A 27473-nucleotide genomic window follows, 5' to 3' on the forward strand; every position below is an offset into this window, starting at 1 on the left:
GTATTTATGAATATTTTATAGAGATAATTATACTACAGTTAATTCAGGATATCTTTTAGACATATTAGTGTTCTAGTACAGAATTTTAGTATTTATTCCAGATTTATTGAGAAGACAAATCTTCATTGAGGTAGACACATATGGGCCCTCACAAGTCTGTTGGTCACTGCCTTTAATTTATACTCCTTCCAACTTACTGGAAACAATGCAGAGTGATAACTGCAGGGTATAAACTCTTTCAAATGCTGCTTTTGGTTATTACAAAGCTAATATCTGAATGCATTGAAAAGAGCTGGTACTTTATTTCAATGAAATTATGAATACTTCTTTATTGTACTGTATCTCTTTTAGGAGGTGATACGATCCTGTGCTGCAAAAGTAAGTAGTTCTTATTACCAGGAAGGTAACTTTAAACTATAGTTTCCTTTGTGCTACACCAGAGCATTGCAATGCATCCTTGTAGAGTTTAGAACTTCTACAAAAATTAATCTGGTATATACTTTCCTTAATTGGAATTGGAATTTTTCAAGGAATTGGTGGGAATCTGAGAATTCAGCAAAAGTGAATCTTTAGCAAGTTATTTCACAATTTAGAAGATTTAGAAATAGTAAGTGAAAACATTTAGTTTAAAAAAAGGATAAAATAAAAACAAAAGAATAGAACAAACAAAAAGAATACTGATTGCAGTATATTCAGTAAAGGATTAATAGATAATTTCATTCTGTAAGCTAAATTTTATGCTTATTTATTTATTTATTTATTTATTGAGGGATGGGGTGCTGGGCCTTGAACACAGATAAGCACTCCACCACTGGGCTAGTCCAAATAAATTTTACATGATTATTAATACATAATAGACATCAACCAGTACAATCTGGTGGGTGTATGCTAAATAAATTTTATAAGTATTGAAATGCATACAAGTTGCAGTTAATGATATGTTGTGCTGATAATGCTCTAATTATTTATCAGTCTTTTGTACTCTTTTCCCATTTACCCATATAATAATCCTAAATGACAGATTAGATATCATTGTTATTCTAGATTTAGAAAGAAGGAGGTTACTGCTATTGTGATTTGCCCAAGAATCCAAATTTAACCTAAGAATTGTAGTATACAAAACTAAAGTATATGAGATACACACAGCAGGAGTCCTCCTTTTACAAACAAGACTATTTTATTTATAACCTTTATTTTGGTTGTTTAGAAAATAAATGAAGGAGTTGGAATGACCCTGTTTATTTAGCCTTCACTTTTTTTTACCCACTTCCAAAGTTCAGTTAAACAAACATTCATTTATCAAATACAATTATATGTCACAAAGTAAAAGATGAGAAGGGAAAGAATTAGAATGGTGTTAGTGTGTTCAGAGACTGCTCCATTTAGTGTCAATTCAGGAATTTTTTTTTAATTCAATAGTACCATGTGGCAGACACACAGAATACAGGCTATTATCTTTTTCCTCATGGGGCATCTTACAGAGGAAACATATCAGAAAATACTGAACTTACCGCATCACTAAGCTGTACAGTATCAGTCAGGACCTATCACTTTTTACCTAATTATCACAGAGTCAACAAGATATCAAATATAGACAAGGAAAGGAAGATGGAGGAAAAAAAGAGAACAGGCTGTATTCTGACTTGGGCTGCAGATGTTCAGGAAATTTGTTCCTGATAGCATTGATTGGTGCAATGATTGTAGCTCCAGGATTGCTAAATCTTCTTAACTGTATACAGTATAAAGAACTGGTGGCAAAAAATAATAATAATAATTTGTCTCTGACTAGCCATTCAAAGTTATTTCACTTTTATTTTTAACAAATATGTCGTGTGTACTTCTTTTGTGATGCTTTTTGAATGCCCAAAAAGTAAAGCATCCTGCACACATTTAGCCAATCTCTATGGAGAATGTCCTCTACATAAATATGGAGGGAGAGTGAATGCTCATAAATAAAAAGGTAGAATGAATGCTCGTTGAAAAAATTGATCACATATTACATTACATTGACTACATTTTTAAACAGGTTTTATTGAGATATAATTCACATAATACTCATCTTTTTGAAAAGTATACAGTTCATTGCTTTTTACCACATTTGAGTTGTGCAGCTATCCAGCTTTGATTTTAGAACTGTTTCATCACTCCAGAATGACCCCCATATCAGTTAGCAGTCCTTCCCAATTCCTACGTGTACACACACATATCACAAACCCATGGTAACCACTAATATACTTTCAATAGTTTTGCCCATGCAGGACATTTCATATAAATGGGATTGCATATTATCTGGTTTTTTGTAACTGGCTTCTTTTTACTCAAAATGATGTTTTAAAGGTTCTCCATTTTTAACATGTCTCAGTACTGTTTTTTTAATTGCCAAATAAGATTCCCTGGTATGGATATGTTACATTTTATTAATCTCTTCATCAGTGTATGAACATTGGGGTTGTTTCTACTTTTTAGCTATTAAGAATACTCTTATGAAAAAAATTTTTTGGTGTGGACATACATTTTTATTTCTCTGGGATTTAATCTAGGTGTAGACTTGTCAACTCTTTCTTTTGACATTTTGAGGAACTGTCAAACTTTTTTCCAAAGTGTTCATACCATATTAGAATCCCACAAACAAGGTATTTTCTTTGGGAAAAGGTTTGTTCAAATCCTTTATCCATTTTTTCAATTGAGTTTTTTATCTTTTTTATTGTTCTGTTTAATAGTTTTTTATATATATACTAAACATGTGTTTTATCTGATGGATAATCTGCAGATTTTTTTTCCCATTTGTATTATTTTCACTTTCTTGATGTTTTCCTTTGAAATCAGGTTTCTGAGATTCATTTTATCTTTTTTTTTTTTTCTTTGTCACTTGTTTCTCTTGTGTCACATGTAAGAAAACGTTGCCTAACCCTGTGTCTCAAAGATTTACTCTTAGGTTTTCTTCTAGGATTTTTATAATGTTGGTTCTTAAATTTATTTAGGTCTATGATTACTGTGAGTTAATTTTTATTTTGATATGATGTACAAATTCAATATCATTCTATTGCATGTGGCTCTGTAGTTGGTTTAGCACCACTAAAGACAATTCTTTCCCATTGAATGGTCTTGCCACTTATCAAATGTATCTCATCTTCACAGCAGAGTATATGCATTTTCTCATCTTTTAGATCCTGGATAATAAATTCTCATTAGGTTCCTGTTAAATAAGTTTTTTCTTTCTTAAATCCTAGTCAGATTTTTACATTGTTGAGGCTTATTTATTTTTTTCCTACTGGAATTCTTTAAATAACTATTTATTGAGTGCTTGCCAAGTATTTTTCTAGGTGCTTATAATGTAACAGTGAACAAAAACATTTTATTGTAAGGAGACAAAGAAAATAAATGAGACAATTTCAGATAATAAGTCATACAAAGAAAATAAGTCCAAGGAACAAATAATGACTGCAAGTTGAGACTATTCTCAGGAGGATGATCATGGAAGGCCTCTCAGAGAGAAATCCTTAAGAAGGAACTAGTTGTTTCCTAAATTCTGATGTAGGAATAGTATTGGCAAGCTCAAGGATTAGAAAGACCTGTGCTTAAGAAAATAGTGACAGCTGGGTCCAGTGGCGCATGCCTGTAATCCCAGTGGCTTGGGGGCTGAGGTAGGAGGATCGCAAGTTCAAAGCCAGCTCAGCAAAAGCAAGGCAGGTACTAAGCAACTCAGTGAGACAAAATAAATAAAATACAAAACAGGGCTGGGGATGTGACTCAATGGTTGAGTGCCCGTCAATCCCTAGTACCAAAAAAATAAAAATTAGTGAAGAAACAAGGTTTCATGATAGGATAGGTGGGGTGTCAGGAGTAGATCATGCAGATTCTATTAAAGGGCCTTGTCAGCATGATTAGGAATTAGAAGTAGTTATTTTAATTAGAGAAACAAGCCAGGGAGAATAGGAGGATGGATTGTAGGAAAATGAGTCTTCCAAACAGAGAAGCCAGCAGACTGTTGTTACTATAGTCCATAAAGAAGAGATAGTAGGCCTCTCTTGGTGTAGTAATAATGAGGATGCAGGCAGTGGACAGCTTTGGGATATATTTTGAGAATAGATTCATCAGTGCTTGGTGATGTGTCCAATATGGTAGAAGTGAAGGAATGAGGAATAATTTCCATGTTTTTTGTTTCAGCCATTGTGTGGGTGCTGGTAGTTCCTTTTCAATGTGAGGAGTACTGGAGTCAAGGGAGCAAGTGATAAAAGAAGAGTTTTAGATAGGAGGACAGCTTTGAGGTGGATAATGGATATATGAGTCTTGTGTTTGGTACTGAAGCCAGGGTTAAAATCTTTCTTTCTTAGAGCCTTCCTTCCTCCCCTTCTTCCTTCCTCTCCTCCTTCCTACCTCCCCTCCTTCCTTCTTTCCTTCCGTCTTTAAACTGAAAGATCGAATGATATCACATAGGGAGAGAGTATATTGTCCACCTGAGGCAGTGGTTCCAGACAGAGCATGTCAGGGAAGAGCCTAAAGAAGAGTAATTCAAGAAAGAGGAGTGAAAGACTGTTGTATACTACTGAGAGAAGAGTAAGATAAAGACAGAGTTGACCATTGTATTTGGCAAGATGCTGGTCTTTGGTTACTTTGATGAAAACTGTTTCATTAAATAATGGAGACAAAAGAACAAGAGAAATGGGTTGAAAATGGAACCAGCAATTTAAGCTGAGACCAGAAATATAGGCCATTAATTTAAGAAATGACTGGAGAGCAGAGAAACAGGGCAGGAGTGAGGGTAATATTAGATGGAATATTAAAGCATAGTTATTTGCAGATGGGAATAATTCAGTGGTAGTTTAAAAGTTGATAATGTACCATGGAGGATTACTGAAATCAAGTCCTTAAAAATAGTGAGAAGGGATAAAATCTTGAGTTCAGATGGAGGGTCTAGTCTGAAGAGAAGGGATTTCTGTTCTTAAAAGATAAAAATACTTTTTGATGATGGAAGAGAGAGAGCCTTCATCTGATTGCTTTCCTGGTAGTAACTGGTATTTGGATCTTGAATGTCTACATGTGAACTTATAATTTACAAATTTCTTTGCTTTTTCCTTTGGGGTTGAATTGTAAGAGATCAGAAATGGTATTATCTGAGGTCTGTATCCATTAAGCTTTGTATGACTGCTCATAAATGGAATTAATCTGTTCTTCCTACTTTCCCAGGCATATTTATGCATAGCTGTTGTGTTTTATAAATGGGCTTGTTCTGCCTTAAATTATAATTAATTTTGCCTGTTTTTTCCCAGCATTGTCTAGTACTAAAGCAACATCCCCCAGATAGATAGATAGATAGATAGATAGATAGATAGATAGATAGATAGATAGATAGATAGATAGATGCTTCTATTCCTAATCCTTATATATCTGTATCTCCTACACCTTGTAAGCTTCGGAATTTAATCATCTTCTTCTTTTTTTTTTTTTTAATTATCACTTACCCTTGATGAACATAAATGCAGCCAAGGCAAAGTTTATTGAATTCTGTTTAGTATAAGAATTCTATAAATGTAAAGTAGTAATCTGTATTATACTCTAATCTATCTTGGAACATATTATTTACTGAAAACTTTTTTTAAAGATTTAAAAAATAGAGACTCCATAGAAAACTACTTGTTAAAAATATATTTATTCATTTGGGGCCTGGGACTATAGCTTACTGGTGGAACACTTGCTTTGCATGAGGCCCTGGGTTCAATTTCTAGCACCACTGAAAGAAAAGAGAAGGAACAAAAAGTGTGTATATATATGTATGTGTGTGTGGATATTTTCATCATAAGAAAGAAAAAATCAGGTTTAGATTTGAGTAGAATAATGGTTTTCAATTGTTTGGAAAGGATTTTTTAAATAATTTTTTAAAATATAGTTATTTCTTACTGGCATTCAAAACGGAATATGAGCAGATTTGAGTTTTGTTCTGACAATACGTAGAAAGCTGGCTTTACTCTATATGTGATCCATGTGGCATGTGGGGAGCAATCAAGGAAGAGTCCAGTTTACTGACCTGGGCAACTAGTCAGACAGTAGTAATAACTCTACCTGAGAAAATAAATTATAGGGAAAGATTTGATTAACTCTGAACTCAGTGACCAAGAGGGGCAAGTTTTCGATACAAGAAACAGCATTAGGAAGCACATTAAGTAATGAAAATAAATGTTCCTGCCCAGAGTGGCTGTGTGGTATGATATGAGGAAGAAGAGAGCTAAGTGGGTCTTGCAAATACATTAATGAGTAATAGATGGGTATGGCAAGACGGACAGGATTAAAAACAAAGAGAAGAGAGTTATGAATAGTGTCAGAGGCTATGTGAATCTCCTGAATGATGATTGAAAATCCAGAGTAACCTTCACTTCATTTAGTGTTAACAGTAAAGACAAGCTTTATTGTAGCTGGTTAAGAATGAAAGATTGATTAGCAGCTGTGTACTGTTTTTCAAGGAATTTACCTTATAATGAAGCTTGAGAGAGAGAGAGAATTACAGGGAGTTTTTTTGTTTGCTGTTAATTTTGTTCTAAAGTAGAAGGATCTATTCTTCTAACTTGTCCTAAAAGAGCCAGTAGAGAAGTTGAGAGTAGAATTCAAAAGAGCTTTAGGAACATCCCCAAGGGGACCAGTGAAGGTATTGATCTTGAACAGAAGCACTTCTTCCTCTGACAGAAGAAGAAATAAGGGCAGGTGGAGGAGGTGCATTTTGTCACTGGTTTGAAAATTAGGAGTTCAGGGGATTCAGGATCACATTTTTCTTGTGAAGTTGGGCAGTAAACTAAAAGGAAAGGAGTGAAAGTCTTAGAGGAAACCAAGATCTTAATTTTTTAAGTACTCTTGGAGGAATTATATCAGTAATCTTTGAACCATCAACATCTTGGTAGCTATCAGGGGCCCCCAAATATCTGATTAAATATTACAAAATAAAACTTCATAATGACTGCTTCAAATTTGACTTCTGATTTTAGTTAATATGGTAGTAATTAATGAACTGGTTTAGGGCTAAGATTTTCTGGTACCATACCACCATAAAAAATTGTCTAGCTGGACGCTGTGGTGCACTCCTGTAATCCCAGCAGCTCAGGAGGCCGAGGCAGGAGGATCTCTAGTTCAAATCCAGCCTCAGCAACTTAGCAAGGCAGTAAGTAACTCCGTGAGACACTGTCTCTAAATAAAATATAAAAAAGGGCTAGGGATGTGGCTCAGTGGTAAAGTGCCCCTGGGTTCAATCCCTGGTACCCCACCCCACAAAAAAAATCTCTGATAGCTCCTTCCCAGTCTCTCACTTCTCTTCTCACTTTTCTGTCCCAGTTAATAAAGAAAACATCTGAAGGTGTAGAGATCATGTTTCTTGATATACTGTGGTCTACTCATTTATTTGGTTTTACTAACCTAGAAATCATAGCATCATAAACTGCTATTAGAATTTATATTCTGACCAAATCTTCAACATGTTGGCTTAGACTCAGACTTCCTTAACAGGACTCAGCACAAGAAATAAAAGCAAGAATCAATATCTGGGATAGATTCAAACTAAATAGCTTTCTCTCAGCAAAGGAAACTATCAGCAATGTGAAGAGAGAGCCTACAGAGTGGGAGAAAATCTTTGCCACTCATACTTCAGATAGAGTACTAATTTCCAGAATATACAAAGAACTCAAAAAACTCTACACCAAGAATACATATAACCCAGTCAACAAATGGGCTAAGGAAATGAACAGACACTTCATAGAAGATCTACAAGCAATCCACAAATATATGAAAAAATGTTCAACATCTCTAGTAATAAGAGAAACGCTAATCAAAACTACCCTAAGATTCCCTCTCACCCCAATTAGAATGGCGATTATCAAGAATACTAGCATCAATAGGTGTTGGCGAGGATGTGGGGAAAAAGGTACACTCATACATTGCTGGTGGGGCTGCAAATTAATGCAGCCACTCTGGAATGCAGTGTGGAGATTCCTTAGAAAACTTGGAATGGAACCACCATTTGACCCAGCTATCCCACTCTTTGGTCTATACACAAAAGACTTAAAATCAGTATACTATAGAGATACAGCCACAACAATGTTCATAGCTGCTCAATTCACAATAGCCAGACTGTGGAACCAACCTTGATGCCCTTCAATTGATGAATTGATGAATGGATAAAGAAACTGTGATACACACACACACACACACACACACACACACACACACACACACTGGAATATTACTCAGCCATAAAGAATGATAAAATTATGGCATTTACAGGCAAATAGATGAAATTGGAGAATATCATGCTAAGTGAGATAAGCCAATCTCAAAAAACCAAAGGACCAATGATCTTGCTGATAAGGGGATGATGACACATAATGGGGGGTGGGAGGGAGACAAGAATGGAGGAAGGAGGGACTGTATAGAGGGAAAAGAGGGTGGGAGGAGTGGGAGGGAATGAAAAAATAACAATGAATCAAACACCATTACCCTACATAAATGTATGATTACAAAAATGGTATGCCTCTACTTTATGTACAGAGAAACAAGATGTATCCCATTTGTTTACAATAAATAATAAATTTTAAAAAATTTATATTCTGAGAGTTTAAAAAAATACTTAAATATTGTGAATATTATTCTAGTTCAAGCTTTCGGTTTAACTTGCTTTTCAGTACTGGGATTTTAATTTTTACAACAGATACATAATATGCAACAAACATTTCCTGGATATTATTGTGTTATTTTTGCCTAAAGAACTGTCTTCAGATTAAAATATTGCATTGTTCAGATTTGGTGGAAAAAATTGACAACTATCTGGGCAAAGAGATGAACTCGTGAACATAGCATACAAACAGCATCAGAATATTCAGTTATAACTTAAAACCAATTTGAGGAGTCTTCAAAGCTTAAAATTTATTAACAATTCTATTTGTGGTGAAAGTAGCATGTAGTCTGAAGTCAGCTAAAATGATTAGACTTGTAAGTATATATGGAAATGAGTGTTCTACCTCTCCCTAAAATTTTAAATTTTAACTAATGACTAAGAGAAACTTTCCTTAGCTTACTTAGCCTTTTGCATTCAGTTTATTTTGGGGGCAGTGAGGTTGTTAACATGAAAATGAACCCACTTCTAGAGAATTAATGTTTGCATATTTTGCATAAAGCTGCTTATACTCTAAAAGAGTAGGCAAAACAGTATTGTGATTAACTTGGCAGAAGTTCCTGGTGATTTTTTTTCTTTTTAACCTATTATGAATTTCATTCAAGTTTTATGCTTTAAGTGTTCTTCAATATGGAGGTACTAAACTGACTTTGGCAGACTGTGGTTTTTGTGTGAAGCAAGCAGAAAAATGTGTTGTGAAAAGAGGGTAGATCAGTATAGGGTAGACTATCTTAGCCAACCTTTCTGTTGTTGTAAAATTATTAAGCAATTCTTTTCCACAGCATATATTTCAAAAATAGATGTTGCTTCACTCTATCTAATGGTTATTATTATTTTTCTTCCTCTAAATGAAGTGGTAAATATATGGAAGCTAGCCTTGAAAACACTTTGAGTTCTAATTTCAAATCACTAATAATAACAGTTTTCACAAACCTTGGAAATTGCCTTATCTGCTCTGTTATGTTGCTACACATCACTTAATGGACATTTGAATAGCCTCTAAAGAAAGGCGTCAAGAAATAACAGAATTATAAAAATACTTTGCAAGAACTTGTAATTATATTTTTCCAAACAGTATTTTATTTAAAAAGAGTGACAAGTTTTTCTGTTTGAGCAGAGGCATTAAGTACACTCTTCACACTTTGCTGGTTTGTTTTGTTTTGTTTTAGTGTACATAAATTCCTGAAGAGGAAAACTATAAAAGGCATTGTAGGTATTCGTGTGTGTTTTGTGTGTTTGTGAGTATCTGTGACCACACAGAGATATAGATTCATATCTCCACCATATACCTCTGCATTTGCGACAGATAAAATGCATTGTTTGGCATGTAGGAAAATGATTTTCAAGAAACTGACAAAAGGAATTAATTAAAAGGTTAAGTTATAAATATGTCCTTTTGTATATACTAACATTTAAAATCATAGAACTCTTGATTTATTGCATCACCATACTACATTAAATCACCTAAGTACCCTTATTTGTAGATGATGTTAATAGTAATATTTATATAGCACTTTAGGTTTGGGGGGTTTTGTTTGTTTATTTGTTTGTTTTTGCATTTCTGCAGATCAAACCCAGAGCTCTATGTATGCTAGGCAAGCACTCTACCATTGAGGCATACCCCAGTCCTAATTAACCTATTTCTTATTTAATATATCACTTAGTGTTTTATGGTTAACATGCAAATAGCACTTTATAATACCAGATGTTCATATTCATTGGCATGTCCCCAATTTTATTATCTCCATTTAAAGATGCATAAGGAAGCACAAAGATATTGATTCTGTTGTTATTTTAGGTACTACATTAACATAAATAATCATCCTAATTTTGGTCCGCGTTTGATAATGGACTCAATTTTTAAAGCTGGACAATATTTTAGCACTGATGTGGTAGTTGACCTCTTTTGACTTCTTTGAAAAATAGTTCTGTGTTGTATTAAATGTCATCATAACCGTTTAAGTACTTTAGAGCCATATTAGTATATGTTCTTAATTGATTTTTTTTTTTTTACTGAATCTGCTAAAGCTCTTAGCTCCAGGAGGAAAAGTTAATCTAAGCTATACTGTTACTATTTGAAAGAAAGGAAGCATTTACAAATATGTAAATAGTCAGATAAATTGCTTGTAACCCCAAACCATAACTATCTTATTTAGAACTCAAGAGGGAATTTTTAAATACTAGTGAAGTCCACTCTGTGGTTTTTATTATTTAAACCAAAATAAGTAAATAAATAAAAAGGAGAGGAGCCATTTTTGTATATTAATATTTATATGCCATAAATTATAATTTTAGTTTTTTTTAATTCACCAATTACATACATGCAGAGAACTAAAATATTACACTGTTCCAATTTTTTAAAAAATATATCACATTTTATCATGATTCTTGGTAATGATAAAAAAAATTTGCTGACTTATTAATGAACTAAAGACTTGCTTTTTTCCTAAAATTCATTAAAATTTACAATATAAATGTCCTCATAAACACTTCAACTTTTTTTGGTGAACTGTTATTTTCTTAAGGTAACTATAGTACATATTTCATTCCTGTGAGACCAGTGTACTCAGAGAATCATAATAAGTTTTACATGTTGTGTAGAACATTGTTTACTTCAGAAATTTTGCTTAATATTATTTCTAAAGTCATGCTGGTTTTAAACAGAATAAGGTTTTCAGTGCAGTAGAAACTGTTTCACATGGCAAGTTAAGTTACAGCTGTGTTATCTGTGTCACCCTGATTTATGTAAACACAAGTCTTAACAGGTGTTTTCTATGCATTCTGTAAAAAGGCAGTACCTGCTCTTTCACTATAATGCTACAGAAATGTGGATATGAAACATTTTACACTCTTAATTAAAAGCAGTTAAGGAGTCACTTTACTTTTTACATGGATTAAGACTATTTTATTAGTGATGATAATTTTTAATAACTAAACTTTAGAAAAACTTATTTACTTTAATATTAACTTTCATTATCACTGTATGCCTTTCCTGATAAAAACTATTTTGTTTTTTGTTTTGTAAACTTTTCTAACCATATAAATCATTATCACTTCTTTTAACCCACCATGTGTCCTGATTTGGCTAGTAAGCAAATATTTCACATCCATTTTTTGCATCAGTAACCCAGAAAATTACGCTGTAGTTTCTGATTTGCATTTTCTATTGCAGGTCAACAAAAATCTCTCGTTAACTTCACCACCACCAGCCTCCTCACAACAGTCTAAGTTAAAACAGTCAAACTCGCTGTCCGCTCATGAGATTCTGCATCAGTTTGGTTTCACTCAGACCGGTGAGCCCCTTTCTTACTTTGACTATTCTTCTAAGTGTTTAGATATTATTTTTTTTAATGAATTCACATATTTCTCTTCAGAAATAAGATAGCATTTTAATGGTCAGTTTTCACAGTTGACAAATTGCAGTCAGTCATCCTTTTTGCCTTGAAATCACAGAAATTACTTCAAAGTAAATTTAGATTTGTCAACTTAAACGGTAGCTATTCTGAACCTGTATTCTATTAAACAGATAATAACTTAAAGGCAAATGAGTTTTAAACATGTATAATTCTAAATCTAATTCAGTTTCCCAGTTGAATAAAGGAACAATAGTTTACAAATAATCCTGTTTTTCATCTTTAGTAAAGTCCAAGTAGAATCAATGCATTTTGGCAGAAGTAGGATGCAACTTGCAGAGATATCACGTCCCCTCAAAGTTCTCAAATTAGTAAAATATGCAAAAAAACTTGTTAAAAAAATTACATGAATTACTGAGTTGATATGAACTGTACAATTGTAAATTTTTAGGCTAATGTTCAAATTTGAATAAGATTTTCAGATAAAGTCAAAGAAAATCATCTAAGTGAGAAAAGTATTTTTGCATTGAAAAATGACTTTTTCTATTCATTCACTGTATATTTCTAACAGTAATTTTCCTGTTACTGAATTCTTTAAGAAATGTGAGCTAGCTGAAAATTATAAAACAATGACTATTTAACAGAGATTATAAAGAAATTTGAGTTTGAAAAGATCAGCATGATCTTCTACTATGACATCTACAGTGTTAATTATCACCATGAATAAATGATATGATAATTATAATCAAAACAGCAAGTTTGCAAAAGGGTTTACATTTTCAAATGGTGGACAGATAGAGAACAGAAGTAATATAGGATGTGATGATTATAAAGAAGGAGGAGAGAAGACAGAAGTTAAAATATTAGAGGAAGAGTGAAAGAGAGAACAATAGGAATTGGCTTACAGAGAAGCTGCCTATCTACTTTCTTGGTTTCACTCCATGGAGCAGCCAGGAATGTGACCTCCTCTATTCTACCATTTTGAATCTCCTCCAAGATCAGCATAATTTTCTTAGAAATTCAGAGAATACTATCTTTTCTACCTTGAAAGTATTTTGGAATTTACATATACAAATTATGTGAATTTTGCTGTGTTTAAGTTTTATGCTATAATGAGAAAATATTTTGATTCAGAAGTCTTACGGTAGTGCTGGCTATCTTTTATTATATCTGTGAACCCAAGACCTTATCTGAAAACTGATAATGGTGTTTGTTTATACTATGTGTTGTTGATGTCCAGATGACATATATGAAAACACTTTGTAAACTTATGGCACTGTATGAATTTAAATATTGACATTGTAAACATGGTAAATAGTGTGAGCTAGGTTTTAAAACACTTTGAGTACTAAATTCGGATCCTTCTAGTAATTAACTATTATCTCAAACCCCCCAAATTTTTAATTTCTCTTGTTCCAGATATCTAACAGAAGTTAGAGCAATAGTGCTGATCATTGATATTTTCATTGGTAGGTTCTCCGTGTACTGCCCCTTTAGACTTATTCTTTGCACCCTAAATACATAATTGGTTTTCCTTTATACCTTGTGCTTTTAATCAGTAGGAGGGAGTTTCCTACCATATTTGTGCTTAGGTCATAATTTCTGGGAACAAACATTTTAGTCCACATTTCTGGATTAAAGACTTAGAATATTGTGTAGATAATGAATATAAAATGCTTTTATTTTTTGTGAAGAGGAAGAGCAGAAGGATAGATAGGAAATCCTTTGAAATGGTAAGAGAGGAAGAACAGAAGATTTGATAAGGGCAAGCCTTGCAGACTTCACAAGCATACATAGGAGTGGCTCAGTTTTCCTTTAGCTCCCCTGGCCATGTAGGTCACAGTGGGATATCTACATCCAGGATGTTTGTCCACATACACACTGTCTCAGTGGTATTATCATTTAGCCATGCAATACATGATTACATGACTACATCTCATTTTGGTATAGCTACTAATATACCTAACCTCACTATAAGGCATATACTTCCTAGAAAGTTTATTAAGACAGAAAAATAATAAAAGGAGAATATGTGATCTATATAGAAAAGTGATAAAAGCAGAATGGCCAATTGCAAAATGGCCAAATTAATCTATTTTATTCATTAAAAAGCCAGTCTCAGTGGAAGAAATCCTGCACCAGGAAGCAGGTAGACTAGTTTCTAGATCTGGCCCTATTTCTAATTAACTATAGAATCTTGATTAGTTTCTTCATGGATTTCATTCACCTACTGAAGACTTTGGATTTTATTTTTTCTCCTAAAACTTATGTGATTTTATTCAGTGTTCAAATAAGTTTTAAAATAAATGTTCTTGACTTTACAAATCTATTAGAATCCGAAATACAAGACTGCCAAACAAATAATATGGATTAGAGTGTTTAAAAATAAAAATATCAATTGAGAACCTATCTGAAATATATAGGTCATACCATGTTTTACTTTGTAAAGTATAGGGAAAACCTGTTCACACAGCTAATATACTGCTAACAATTGTGTGAAGAGATATGATCCTGCTAACAATTGTGTGAAGAGAGTTTAGAATAGAACTTGATTTATATATATTACATATAGGTGAGTTCACTTGCTGGATGTAGCAACTCTGGTGTGGGCTTTTATGGGCTTTTATGTTCAGCCAAACATATATTGATCTTATTGGTTCAAGGTAAGGTCTAGGTAATGGGGACTGCTAGAAAACTAAGCATTTCTTTCCTCGTGGATTTATTTTCCTGAATTTTCAGAATACTGCCTTATTCATTGTAAAATCATTTTAAGTGTCTACCTTGTTTTAGGCCCTCTATCAAAGATATAGAGTAAATATTACAATCTCTGCCTTCAAGAAGCTTTTGGTTGGGTTGGGGAAACAAATGAATAGGCAGCAAACTAAGTCACTGTAATAAACAATGAAATTATAGACCATCAAAGTATCCAGCAATAAAGAGAGATTGAAGAGCTAACAGGTTGTTTCATACTACATATACAAATAGAGCTCTTGATTCTCTGCCCCCAAAACCCTGCCTTCTACCTCAGCTTCCCCTACCACTTCTTAATCCCAGCACTCCATACCATCATTGACCCATTTGTTTAGAGAAACTTGGAGTCATTCTTGATTCTTTTCCCTCCACTTCTCACTTAATACTTGTCTATGGAGTTCAGTTGTTTGATCTGTCCTCCTGCAGTGATCTGTGTCCTTTTCATTCACCCTAAGTAAAATTTTTTCTTACCATACTTTAATGAGTCTCTCTCTCTCTCTCTCTCTCTCTCTCTCTCTCTCTCTCTCTCTCTCTCTCTCTCTCTCTCTCTCTCTCTCTCTCTCTCTCCCCCCCTCTCCCTCTCCCCCCCTTCCCCCCCACACACACATACACACACATGCATTTTATTTTATTTTATTTATTTTTTAACAACACTTGAAAGAGAACTTGACATGTCTAGGAGTGGTTTGAGTTTTTGTTTAGCTGAAAATGGTGGAACAGATGTTTAGGGAAAACTGGGTCTGCAAAGGTAGGTTGGGGTCAAATAGTGCTATACTGAGGAATTCATTTTTTATTCTTTAAATAGAAGAGTTATCCAAGATATAAATATGAAAAATATGATAAAATATGCTTTTAAAAGGAATGGAACACTTCCAAATTCATTCTGTCTAGCCAGTATCACATAACAAAACCAAATAAGGACGTGTCAAGGAAAGAAAACTATAGACTAATATTCCTGATGAACTTAGATGCAAAAACACTTAATATTAGCAAATCATATTCAACAACATATTTAGAAGTTTGTGAGTTGGTTTTATTCCAGAGATGCAAGAATGATTTCATATATGTAAATCAATAAATGTAATTCATATAAATAAAATTAAGGACAAAGATAACTTAGTCATCTCAACAGATGCAGAGAAGAACTTTGACAGTACCCATGCATGATAAAAACACTAAAGAAACTAGTGATACAAGAAACCTACCTCAACATCATAAAGGTCATATGTGAAAAACAAAGCCTCATTCTAATGGGGGAAACAAAGCATTTCCTTTAAATTATGGAATAAGACAAGAATGTCCACTCATACCGCTCCTACTTAATATAGTGCTGGAAATCCTAGTTAGAGCAATTAGGCAAAGAGGGAAATAAAAGGAATAAAAATAGGAAAGGAAGAAGTCAAATTATTACTGTTTGCAGATGGTAGGTGACCCTATACTTAAAATGTACAAAAAATTCCTCCAAAACATGTCTAGAGCCAAGAAATGAATTCAGCAAAATATCAGGTTACGAAATTAACATACAAAAATCAATAGCTTTCCTATATACCAACAACGAATCTGCTAAGAAATCAAGAAAGCAAGTCCATTCACAATAGCATCGAAAAATAAAATAAAATGAAATACCTAGAAATAAATCTAATGAACAAGGTGAAAGACCTCTACAATGAAAACTATAGAATATTGAAGAAGGAAATTGAAGAGGACCTCAGAAGATGGATAGACCTCCCATGTTCATGGATAAGCAGAACTAATATTGTTAAAATGGCTATACTACAGAAACAGTATGCAGATTCCATGCAAACCCCATGAAAATACCAATAATATTCTTTACAGAACTAGAAAAAACAGTCCTAAAATTTATTTGGAAGAATAAAAGACCCACAATAGCTGAAGTAATTCTAAGCCAAAAAAACAATGTTGAAGGCATCACAATATCTTACTTCAAATTGTAGTACAGAGCTATTAATAACAAAAACTGCATGGTGCAAGCATAAAAATCGACAACTAATCAGAACAATAAAATTTAAAAATTTAAAAAAAATTTTTTAAAAACAGTGGAACAGAAGACACACAAACAAACCTACACATCTATAGTCATCTGATCCTTGACACAGATACACAAAACATACATTGGAGAAAAGATAGCCTTTTTAACAATAGTGCTGAGAAAACCGGTTATCCATATGTAGAAGAATAAAACTAGATACTTATCTCTCCCTGCACAAAAATCATCTCAAAATGGATCAGAGACCTAGGAATTAGACCAGAAACTGTGCAACTCCTAGAAGAAAACAGGGTCAACACTTCAGCATATAGGCACAGGCAACAACTTTCTCAATAGGACCTGCCAAGTTAGGACCCCATTGTTGAGTCCTAAGTGATCCAACAAGTATATGAAAAAAATGTTCAACATAAATAGCAACTAGGGAAATGCAAATCAATACTACATTGAGATTTCATCTCACACCAGTCAGAATGGCAAGAATACAAATAATAATAAATGCTGGAGAGGATGTGGAAAAAAGGGAGCACTATTAGGCTGTTAGTGGATAGTAAATTAGTGCAACCACTATGGAAATCAGAGTGGAGTTTCCTCAGAAGACAAGGAATGGAACCACTGCACGACCCAGCTATGCCACTCCTTGATATTTATCCTGAAAAATTGAGGTCATCATACCACAGTGATTCATACATATCTGTGTTTATAGCAGCACAATTCACAAGAGTTAAATTATAGAACCAGTCTAGGTGTCCATCAGTGGATGATTAGATAAAATGTGGTATATATGTATATAATGAAGTTTATTCAGTCATAAAGGAAAATGAAATTATATCATTTGCCAGAAAAATGAATGGAACTAGAGACCATTATGTTAAATGAATTAAATTCAAAAGGTCAAGGCTTATATATTTTCTCTCATGCAAAAGCTAGAAAGTAAAAAGGAAAAGAAAATTGGGGCAGATCTCATGGAAATCAAAGAGAGATTTATTATGCTGTTAAATGTAAGAAAATTTAACAAAAAATTTCATCATTATGTACACTTATGTACAATGTAATACACCATTTAAAAAGTTGAAAATTTTTTTCAAAAATATAGTTTAAAAACTATAGCTGGTGTCTGGGTGAGACATTGGGTAGAGAAGAAAATACTCTTTAAGATATACTTACTTTGGGAACTGTTATTAGGCTGTTGTTCTAAATTCATAATAACAAAATAATAAATCAGCTAATTCTATTAAAACTATTAACGTCTTTCCTAATTTTAAAAAAAGTGAATTTGTAATTTTAACATTTTGGGTTAAATTAAAGGTTACAGCCCATATAAATGCTTCACCATGTACTGAACATGATACTTTATTCTCAAAACTGTTTCCATACATGTTTGGTATGATTATGAAAATGTATGAAATAATGACAGCAATTTAGGTTTACACAAACATTTATAGGATTTTTAATATATATATATATATATTTGTTTTATCCTCAACAAAACTCTAAAAGGAGGGCAAATGTGTTTTTACTGAGTGAAATCATTTTAAAGTTTTAAAGATATTTAAACTTTTATTTTTCAATTCATTTGCAGTACAAACTAAGAACTGGAGGGATTGACTAACTATAATGCACCTAACTAATGTCAGTGGCACCTAGCTCAGTACATCATCATCTCCATACCAGACTGAGTGTCCCAGAGTAGGACTTGAGAATGGGAGGCAAAGTGGATTCCTTGGTCAAGACCCTTGGAAAGGGCCCTTTGTCCTTTTATTCTGCCAAGTGGTCCCTCTGGCTGTGGGTATTATCTTCCTTTACTAGCTTAGAGTTCTTTGATACATTGTAACAATACTAACATTTGGAAAAGGCATGATTTTTGAAATGAAGGTGTTAAGAAGGACATCTTAATTTCTGAGGATTAATCAATTTATATTTTATTTCACATTTAGATATATTGTATTTGTCAGTTAATAGATTGTCTTTAAGGCTTGGGTCCAGTATAATTGGCATGTTTAATCTGTAGTCAAATCAACAGGCTCTTTTCAGAGAAATTTTATTCTGATATTTTTGTCTAAATCCAGACCCCATTCAATCATCTCAAGAGTCTTGTAGAACTAAATTTTAGAACATGCCATCAGGCATGGTGGTAAATGCTTGTATTTCCAGCTACTAAAGAGGCTAAGCAGAAGAATTACTTGAACCCATGAATTTAAGACCAGTGTTGGCAACATTTATATCAAAAAAAAATTTTAGATTTAGATTATTCAGTAATTAAATCAATCACTATTATGGGTGGATGGGGGAGAAAAATTAGCAGAAATGCTTATTACTGACAATGGGGTATTTGTATCTTGGCTTATTTATATTTGAAGGGCAATGTATTTTGTTTTACGTACTTATATATCTTTTCACAACATTGCTCTAAGTTAAATTTAAATGAAGCAAAATAAAATGAATCATTTTATTAATATGACTTGTTTTCATGAAATTTTCATGTTGTCATTTTTAATTACAAATCCCTTTTTCTGCTGTTTTTGAGCTTAGTTGACTTTCTCACTTCAGATAAATGTCTCTATATTTTCTCCTGCATAGAATTGTTAGGATCACAAAAATATTTTAATACTTTAAAATCCTTAAAATGTTGTGAGAATAAAAGTAGGAAGTTATTGGAGATTCTTCCTCCACCCCATTTAAAATCATAAATTTTCATTGTGACTAACAGAATGGAGGAAGTCCATGATTTAATAAAATGAATTAAGTGATGATTATAGGAGAAAAATATGTAAGAGGGACAAATAATGGGTATAGGAGTTGTAGAAGCATGCCAAAAAGGTGTCAAGATTAAGTAATTTTAAGAGGACAATTTTCAAACAAGTGTCTCAAACAATCCCCCAGAATACACTTCACTTTTGAAACTTTAACTTTCCACAGAAGTACCAGTCTTAACCCATGAAATGTGATAACATTGGGACCATCAGATAGTTAAAATAATAGGTCAAAATTTGTGTGAGAGTATGTTTTTGGTTGGGGGACAATCTTTTTTTTCCAAAGCTGAGAAACAACCAAAATAACACAGAACTCCCTTTGCTAGCCTTGGTTTCTCTCAGGATATGACTGCCTCTAAAACCATGCAGCAAGAAGCATCAGAAAACTTTAAGGTACTTCATACAATTCCATTTTGCAACCTGTAGTTTCTCTGCTCAAGAACATACTATTCTGTAGTTTAAAAAAAATCAAAATGGGAGGAAGGATACTTATTTAATCAGAAATATTTTGATAACATTTGTTCATTAATTGAAGTATTGATATGCAGAAGTGAACTTCAGATTAGGAATTAATGTCAGATTTCTAATTCTCCTTTATCACCCAGCCAGCTACTCAATTTATTCAAATTCTAAATAACTTACGATAGGTTGGGCAGTGTGCTGGTTGTTCAGATTAAAAATTACAAACCCTGCCCTCAAGAGTCAGCAGTTTTTAATTAGAAGTTGACAAGCAGACATTCATAGCACAACATGGAGAGCCTAACTCAGGCTCAGGGGTCTGGGAAGATAAGAAAGAATTTAAAGACTCAGTGATTTCTGAATTGAGTTTTTAAAAAGAGGACTCCCTATTAAAAAGAGAGGGGCTCTAAGGCTTGGGGGTGGGAACAACTTATGAAGTTTTTCACATATAAAATGGATATTGTTATGCCAAATTTGACCGCTTTTTACAAAGGCTAACAAGGAATGTGAAATCACCTTTTAAATGATTAAACAAATCAATGTAGGTTGTTACTCTTATCTTTCATTTCTGTAGCATGAGTTAAGTAATAGTTGCTTAATGATAAAAATGAAGACAGGATAAAATGTATATATGTCACGTAGCTGTTCAGACTGACTTAACCATCTTAATCCTGTTGTCCATCTCATCTCCCAAAGATCAAGAATTACTTCCAAAGCTGATGTTGCTGACATTCCATATCCTTTCTCTAACCACCCATCAACAGACTAGTCCTAGAAAATGGGACTAATTTCATATTTGGATTTTTCTGGTTACTGGCTAAAATCTTCCTTGCTTGGAATTTTCCTTTAACACACGACTATTTTACTCTCCTTTTCCACAAATAAGACTTCATTTGCTAAAATTTGTTGTTGTTGTTGTCATACTTGGACTCTCTAAAATTGATGTTGGATCAATAGTTTAAAGATACATTTGAGTAATCAGTATGGTATTATACTAATTCTGCAGTAATCCAAGTTAATCTATTAAAGTATTAATTATTAAAACTTATCCTTCATAATAGAAGCCCCTATATTTTTTCATAATGTTATCTAAATTAGGTGTTTTTAAACATGTTGATAATTTACACTATATTCTATGCACATATAATTTCTTAATTTAAAAATATTTCATCAGCTAATAAATATTAATGAATTGATGGTTCTCCATCCACAGAGATATGCATTTAGTACTAATGTATTGATTACAAGAAGTGTTAAATTTCTCTGCACATCTTCTGGGGAGAATATGAGTGCAAACTTTACTCCTTGTTGAAATCAGCAGATTCAAATGATCTAGAATCTGCCCACTATTAGCCATTTTTTTGTAGGAAGCTGTTTTCTTTGATGTGTGTATGGTGTCATATGGTTCCAACCTTACAATTTTCACCCTTAATCTGTTCAAAATAGAAAAGTTACTTTAAATTTTAGTCTCATTCCTATGTGTGTTGGTATATGTCTTTTAAGATCCTTTTAAATTTAGTTGTCAGTGCACTGTAGCATTTGCCCAGTGGTATATTAATGAATGAAAAATAAAAATCAAGCAACTGAATATCATAAACTGTAAGAAATTCTCAAAATGAGATCTTACTGATTTAATGACTCTGCAAGCTATATAATTTAATCCTAACATAGCCTAAATATGACCTAAATCATTGAATTCATATAGATATTCTGATGTTTACCTTTTCCAAAACTTTTTGTTGATGTATTATTATTAATAACTTCTTAATTTGTCTTGTTTGTATTTTGAAGACTTATAAAATTATTTACATTTACTTTTTTTAAACAAAAATTTTGGATTTAGGCAAATGGAACAGAGCTATTATAAAAACTCTAAATATAAAATCTAATCTTAGAAAATATTCAACTTTAAACGTACATAGCAAGATAATATAAACTAATCACTTTTGTTATGTGTGTGACAGAAATCTAATCATTGCCGTGAGTGAACTTAAGGTTCCTGAAAGAAATCTTTTTTACTGTTCAGTTTTATCTGGGAATAACATTACCACTTTTTTTTTTTTTGGTACTGGGGCTTGAACCCAGGGTCAATTTACCACTGTGCTGCATCCCCAGCACTTTGTAGTTTTTATTTTGAGACAATCTCACTAAGTTGTTTTGGGTTTTGCTAAATTGCTGAGACTGGCTTTCAGGCTGGCCTTGAACTTGCAATCCTCCTGCCTCAGCCTCCTGAGTCACTCAGCAGCTTGTACCACCAATGCCCAGCACATTACCACTCTTTCGAAAAGAAACTTTGGGTTCATCTTTGCCTCCTTCTCTCTTCCTTTTTCTAACTAGTCTGTCTCAGACTCCTCCCATTTCTTTGTTCCAGTTCACCAGTTGCCCCTTTTCTGTTTATAGTCTCTTTCATGTCTTCTTTGTTCCCTTTTTTTCTAGTATTGATGTTTTGTGGATTTCATATCTTTTTAACTCTTTCAAAGTTCTGTTCCCCGAATTGATGTTTCCTCTGTGTTCGGTTTTTTTTCCATCAGTTTTTATTTTATTCCAGTGGTTTTTCTTTATATATTTGATGACTGTCGTTTTTAAAGATAAAGGACTGGGTGCAGATACTGTGTTTTTCTGTTGTGTGAATAACTCCATGATCTCACTATTTTGTTCACCCAAGCGGAATGTCTTAGACGTTTGTACATGTGACCAGGACAAATAACTGGCTACTTGTATTTCCATTCAGGCAAGATGAATGGATCCACCTGTCAGGCTTGTCAGGATAATTGCCAGATGAGAAAAACGGGTAGCATATCTACTTGAGACACTTTCACTCTTCCCAAATGGTTTATTCAATGTTATTTTTAGAAACAATTCCACTGATTTTTTTAATCTTTTTTTTTGACCTTAGGTTAATGTTGACCAGACTCCCATTTTTGAGTTTTCAGTCTGTGTGTTTCACATATGAGCTTTGAGTTGCTGCCCCTGACTTTCTGTTTGTTTGCCCTTTGTCAAATATGCTAGTTACATATTCACGGCTTTCACGGTCAGCTAGCCTCTAAATCTACTGCAGGACCTCCTCCCTGTAATGTTTCCAAACAGATGTTTCTAATCACTTTTCCTCTTTTATAAATTTATTGAAATCTCTGATCTGTTTTTCTCAAGCTCAGTGGTGACCTTCACATTGCTAATTCCAATGGTCAATTCTTCATCCTTATCTTACTTGACCTATCAGCAGCAATTGACACATTTAGTCACTTCTTAATGCTTGGTTTCTGGGATACCACACTCTCTTGGTTTTCTTATCTCATTAGTCACTCCTTTTTATTCTCTTTTGCTGATTCTTCCTCTTTTCTATCATGTCTTTAGTAGGTCGTTCCACTGCAGTTTGACTATTTTATTCCCTGCATATGCTCACATCCTTGGAGATTACATGACTTTAAATAAAACTCATATTCTGATGATTCTCAAATGTTTTATACTCAGCTCAGATCTCTTTTCTTAACTCTAGATGTGCACAGTATATTACAGTAGTCTCTAGGTTCATGTGATTGTTGAGTACATAAAATATAGCAAGTATGACTTAGGAACCAAATTTTTAATTTAACTTAGTTTAATTTAAAATTAAAAACTATTTGTGGCTAAGTAGGGAAAGTAACAGTTGTTGGGAACGTAATAGTTGTTTTAATTGAATATCAGCAAACCTTTAATAATAAAAACTTCCTTGAATGTAATGTTGAAGATTTTTATGGTATTTCACTGTCATGATTCTGAAGATGTTATTAAAAGCAATTTGTCAGTTGATTCATGTTGGGATTCCAGAAATTTCAAGTCAACACATGAGAGTCTGGTACAACTTAGTGAAGAGATCAAAAATTCCTGAATTTAGATTTGTTTTCTCTTACTTTTTCTATGATTATGAGCAAGTTATTTTGTCTTAGTGATTTTTCATTTGGGAACAGATGATAGAAAAATATTCATTACAAGTGAAAATTTTTAAATATGCAAATACATTTGACTTCAGGTACATTAGGGATTAATAAAAGTTTGTATCTTTATGGCTATATTCAGGATTACTTTAATCATTGAACCTTTATTTTAAATTTGTCAAATGTTCTACTACGTGTTAGAAAGTGAAAACACTGTGTTCTTAAAAATTAAACCTAGTGAATGTTTTATGTTCATATTTCTCTGGTACATACACACACATATATATATATATATATATATATTATTTCAAAATATAACTTTTAGGAATACCGAGTAAAATATTTCTTTGACAAAGGTGATTTTTATTATATAATTGTGCAGTAGGTGACTGAAGGTTTTGACTACTTTATCAGAACATAATTTATCTCATAATGAAGGCAGCCAATGTTTTATAATTTACTTCCTCCAGGATAAAGGAAACTGCCAGTAATAAGTTTTTTCAAAGGTAAGAACAAAAGGAAAAATCGAAATCTCATATGGCTACCAAAGGTGAGGTGAAGCTGGGTGTGGTGGCGCAAGCCTATAATCCCAATGGCTCAGGATGCTAAAGCAGGAAGATCTGGAGTTCAAAGCCAGCCTCAGCAATTTAGTGAGGCTCTAAACAACTTAGCAAGATCCTATCTCAAAATAAAATATTTTAAAAAGGGGGACTGGGGATGTGACCCAGTGTTTAAGCATCCTTGGATTCAAATCCTGGTACCAAAAGGTGTGAGAGGATTAGTTATAAAATAACTAAATTATTTTGACCAGGCATAACCATTGTTTTTTGTAATACTTTGAGAATAAGACTACATTTAATGCAGTTTATCATCTCAAACTGAAATTGACGGTTTTTCAACTTTTATATCATTAGGCATGCAAAGTAATATTGTATTTTTCTAGTACAAAAATTTTAATGTAGGTTTTTATGTTACTTTTTCTTTTAGTAAACTTAATGCATACTTTGAAGAAAATGATATAATTTTTAAGCCATCCCTCAATTACTGTATTTTATTTTTATTTTTTCAGTATTATAAAAAGAATATATCTATATGTATGCAGTACATTTACCACATCTCTAATAAATGTATTTAGTTTAAAGGAAAAGGTCAAGTTTTTACTTCATATTAATTAGTTATACTTGTTCTTTCCGTTGATATTAACATTTTCATACTAAATATCAATGTTCACTTCAGCCATTCTGTGATACTGCAAAAAGTGGTGGATTTTTTTAAAAAGTTAACATTTTTATTTATTAATTTTGCCTAGAGTGGGCACCACATAAAACAAGCAAGCTATTCTTCATGCCCCCCACCCCAGCCAGAGGAAAGAAAATGAAAATCATCTATATTATAAAAATAATAATTCTCGTTTTCTTTCTAAAGCCCCTGTGTCTCAGAGTAACTTTATAAAAAATTAGATCTGTACCAAGAAATAGTTTAGTATTTAATCATTTTAATTTGTGTCTACTTAGAGATCAGAAGAAGACCCAGGAAATTCAGAGAAAAAAACTATCTAAATTAAGTTCTCACTTATTCTTACTTGCTTAGGTTATAATCTACTAAGACTATACTCAGAATAGCCCTAAGGTTTCCCTTAGAGAAGTGAAGTGCAGACTTTTGCATTTTGTGGTTTAGTCAGTTGGGTCTGGACAGTGAACAGCATATGATATCATAGAATTTACTGGTAATGTTTTCTGGAAATGAATATCCATCACTTATTGAAATAGTCAACTAACAATGAAAATTAGGTTTAGGAACCACACCTTCTGGTAATGATAGAGACGTCTAGATAATGTTGATTTATATTTTCCAGAATTTTAAATGCACATTTTCAGGAACCTTTTTCCTTGAATGAAAAGTGAATGAAAATGTAAAGAGTCACTCTTTGTGGTGTTCTTAGTCAGCAACTTGACTTACTAGTGTGAGAGCAGAGTTGATGAGAAAGACAGAAACTGACAAATGACTAAGTGGAGTGACTGGTCATTTTTTAAAAATAATATGAAAGGTTTTCTGTTTTAAATGTTGAATAAGTAAAAAGTGAAACATTGTCCTAATTTCAATATACTTTTTTTGCTCAACTTTCCCCTCTGAAAAATATCCACTATAATTTTGTAAGGAGTGAAAATTGAGAATGATTTTTTTACTAACTTTCATCCTTTTTTAAAGCAGGACCAGAAATACTATATTTAATAAAAATACTCTAATGAAAGCTGTTCCTCAGTTTAAAAACTGAACACTTTATTACACTTTCAAAAAGTTAATTCTTGCAGTTCATCAAGCAATGTTTATAAAAAACCAACTCTGTGACAGGAACTCAGCCAAGTTCTGAGCAAAAATGGAGCATGAAAGCGTTTATATTTTATGACTGTTAAATTTGAGAAAGAAGGGCTGGGGAGATGGTTCAGCTGGTAGAGTTCTTGCCTTGCAAACATAAGGCCCTGAGTTCGATCCCCAGTACCACCAAAAAAAAAAAAAAAGAAAAGAAAAGAAAAAAAAAAATTTGAGAAAGATAGAGAATACAGTTTGTTTGTTTTTAATTTTGGATAGCTCAGAATCAGCAAAGCTTGTTTTTGTGGGGGAATGTCCCTTGTTTTCCTCTTTTATTTTCCTTTTCCATTTAGCAGTGACCTCATGAAGTTGTATCATGTCAGTCTTTTTAATATGTATTTTAAAGTCAAGATTTAAAAGTAGTGGAAACACTTTTTAAACATCATTGTTTGAAAGTTATAAATTCGCAGCATAATAGGCTGAACATTCATGAACTTTCATAGGGAAAAAAGTTAATAGCATAATAAGCATATTGTTAAAATCTGACTTTATTTTGAGTTATGGGAAATTTCTTCCAAATCATGCTTATGCTTAAAGTTTAAATGTATAATTTCTCCCTAAAATTTAAATTATATCTTTAATAAATGGTCCTGATATAATGTTTTCTCACCTTCCTATTTTTTTATTACCTTACCAGTGTAATAAACTGCTTTTTTTCATCATTAAATCCCTTCTTGTGTTAACTCTGTTCATGTTTTATTTTGTTTTTGAAATATGAAGAATGTTTAATTCTTATACATTCAGGTTCTGGAAATGTAAGATCATTCATATATTCAGTAAGTATAATAAATAAATAAAAATAGAAAAAATAACAAGGAAGCAAAGGTGTTAGCTTTCCATTACTAGGACAAAATACCTTAGATAATGAATTTATAAAAAGTAAAGATTTACTTTGGCACTCAGTCATGATTGGTTGACTTCTTTGATTTTGAGCCTGTGTCATGTATATTAGTCAGTCTTTCATCAGTGTGATCAAAATACCTGAGAACAACTTAGAAGAGGAAAAAATTATTTTGGCTCAGTTTCAGAGGATTCAATCCATGGTTGTCTGGCTACATTGCAGGGTGTGGCAGAGGAAAACTACTCAGTTCATGGCAGCCAGGAGGCAGAAAGAGAGCAGGGAAGATGTCAGGAACAAGATAAACCCTTCCAGGGTGTGCCACTAGTGGACTACTTCCTCCTTCTTGGTCCCACTTCCCAGTTATCTTTTTGCATTAC

The 27473-nt window shown here is 32.9% G+C and overlaps 1 protein-coding gene across 1 annotated transcript in view; it reads left to right on the forward strand.

Moving 5' to 3' along the window:
* The window catches only part of AHI1 (Abelson helper integration site 1), a 208733-nt gene that overhangs the window by 106103 nt on the left and 75157 nt on the right, over positions 1-27473 (forward strand). Inside the window, 2 exon segments of the mRNA XM_079146243.1 lie at positions 352-378; positions 11823-11943. Coding sequence (XP_079002369.1) covers positions 352-378; positions 11823-11943 — 148 coding nt within the window.

Source organism: Sciurus vulgaris (assembly GCF_902686455.1).
Source record: "Sciurus vulgaris genome assembly, chromosome: 7".
Taxonomy (NCBI): domain Eukaryota; kingdom Metazoa; phylum Chordata; class Mammalia; order Rodentia; family Sciuridae; genus Sciurus; species Sciurus vulgaris.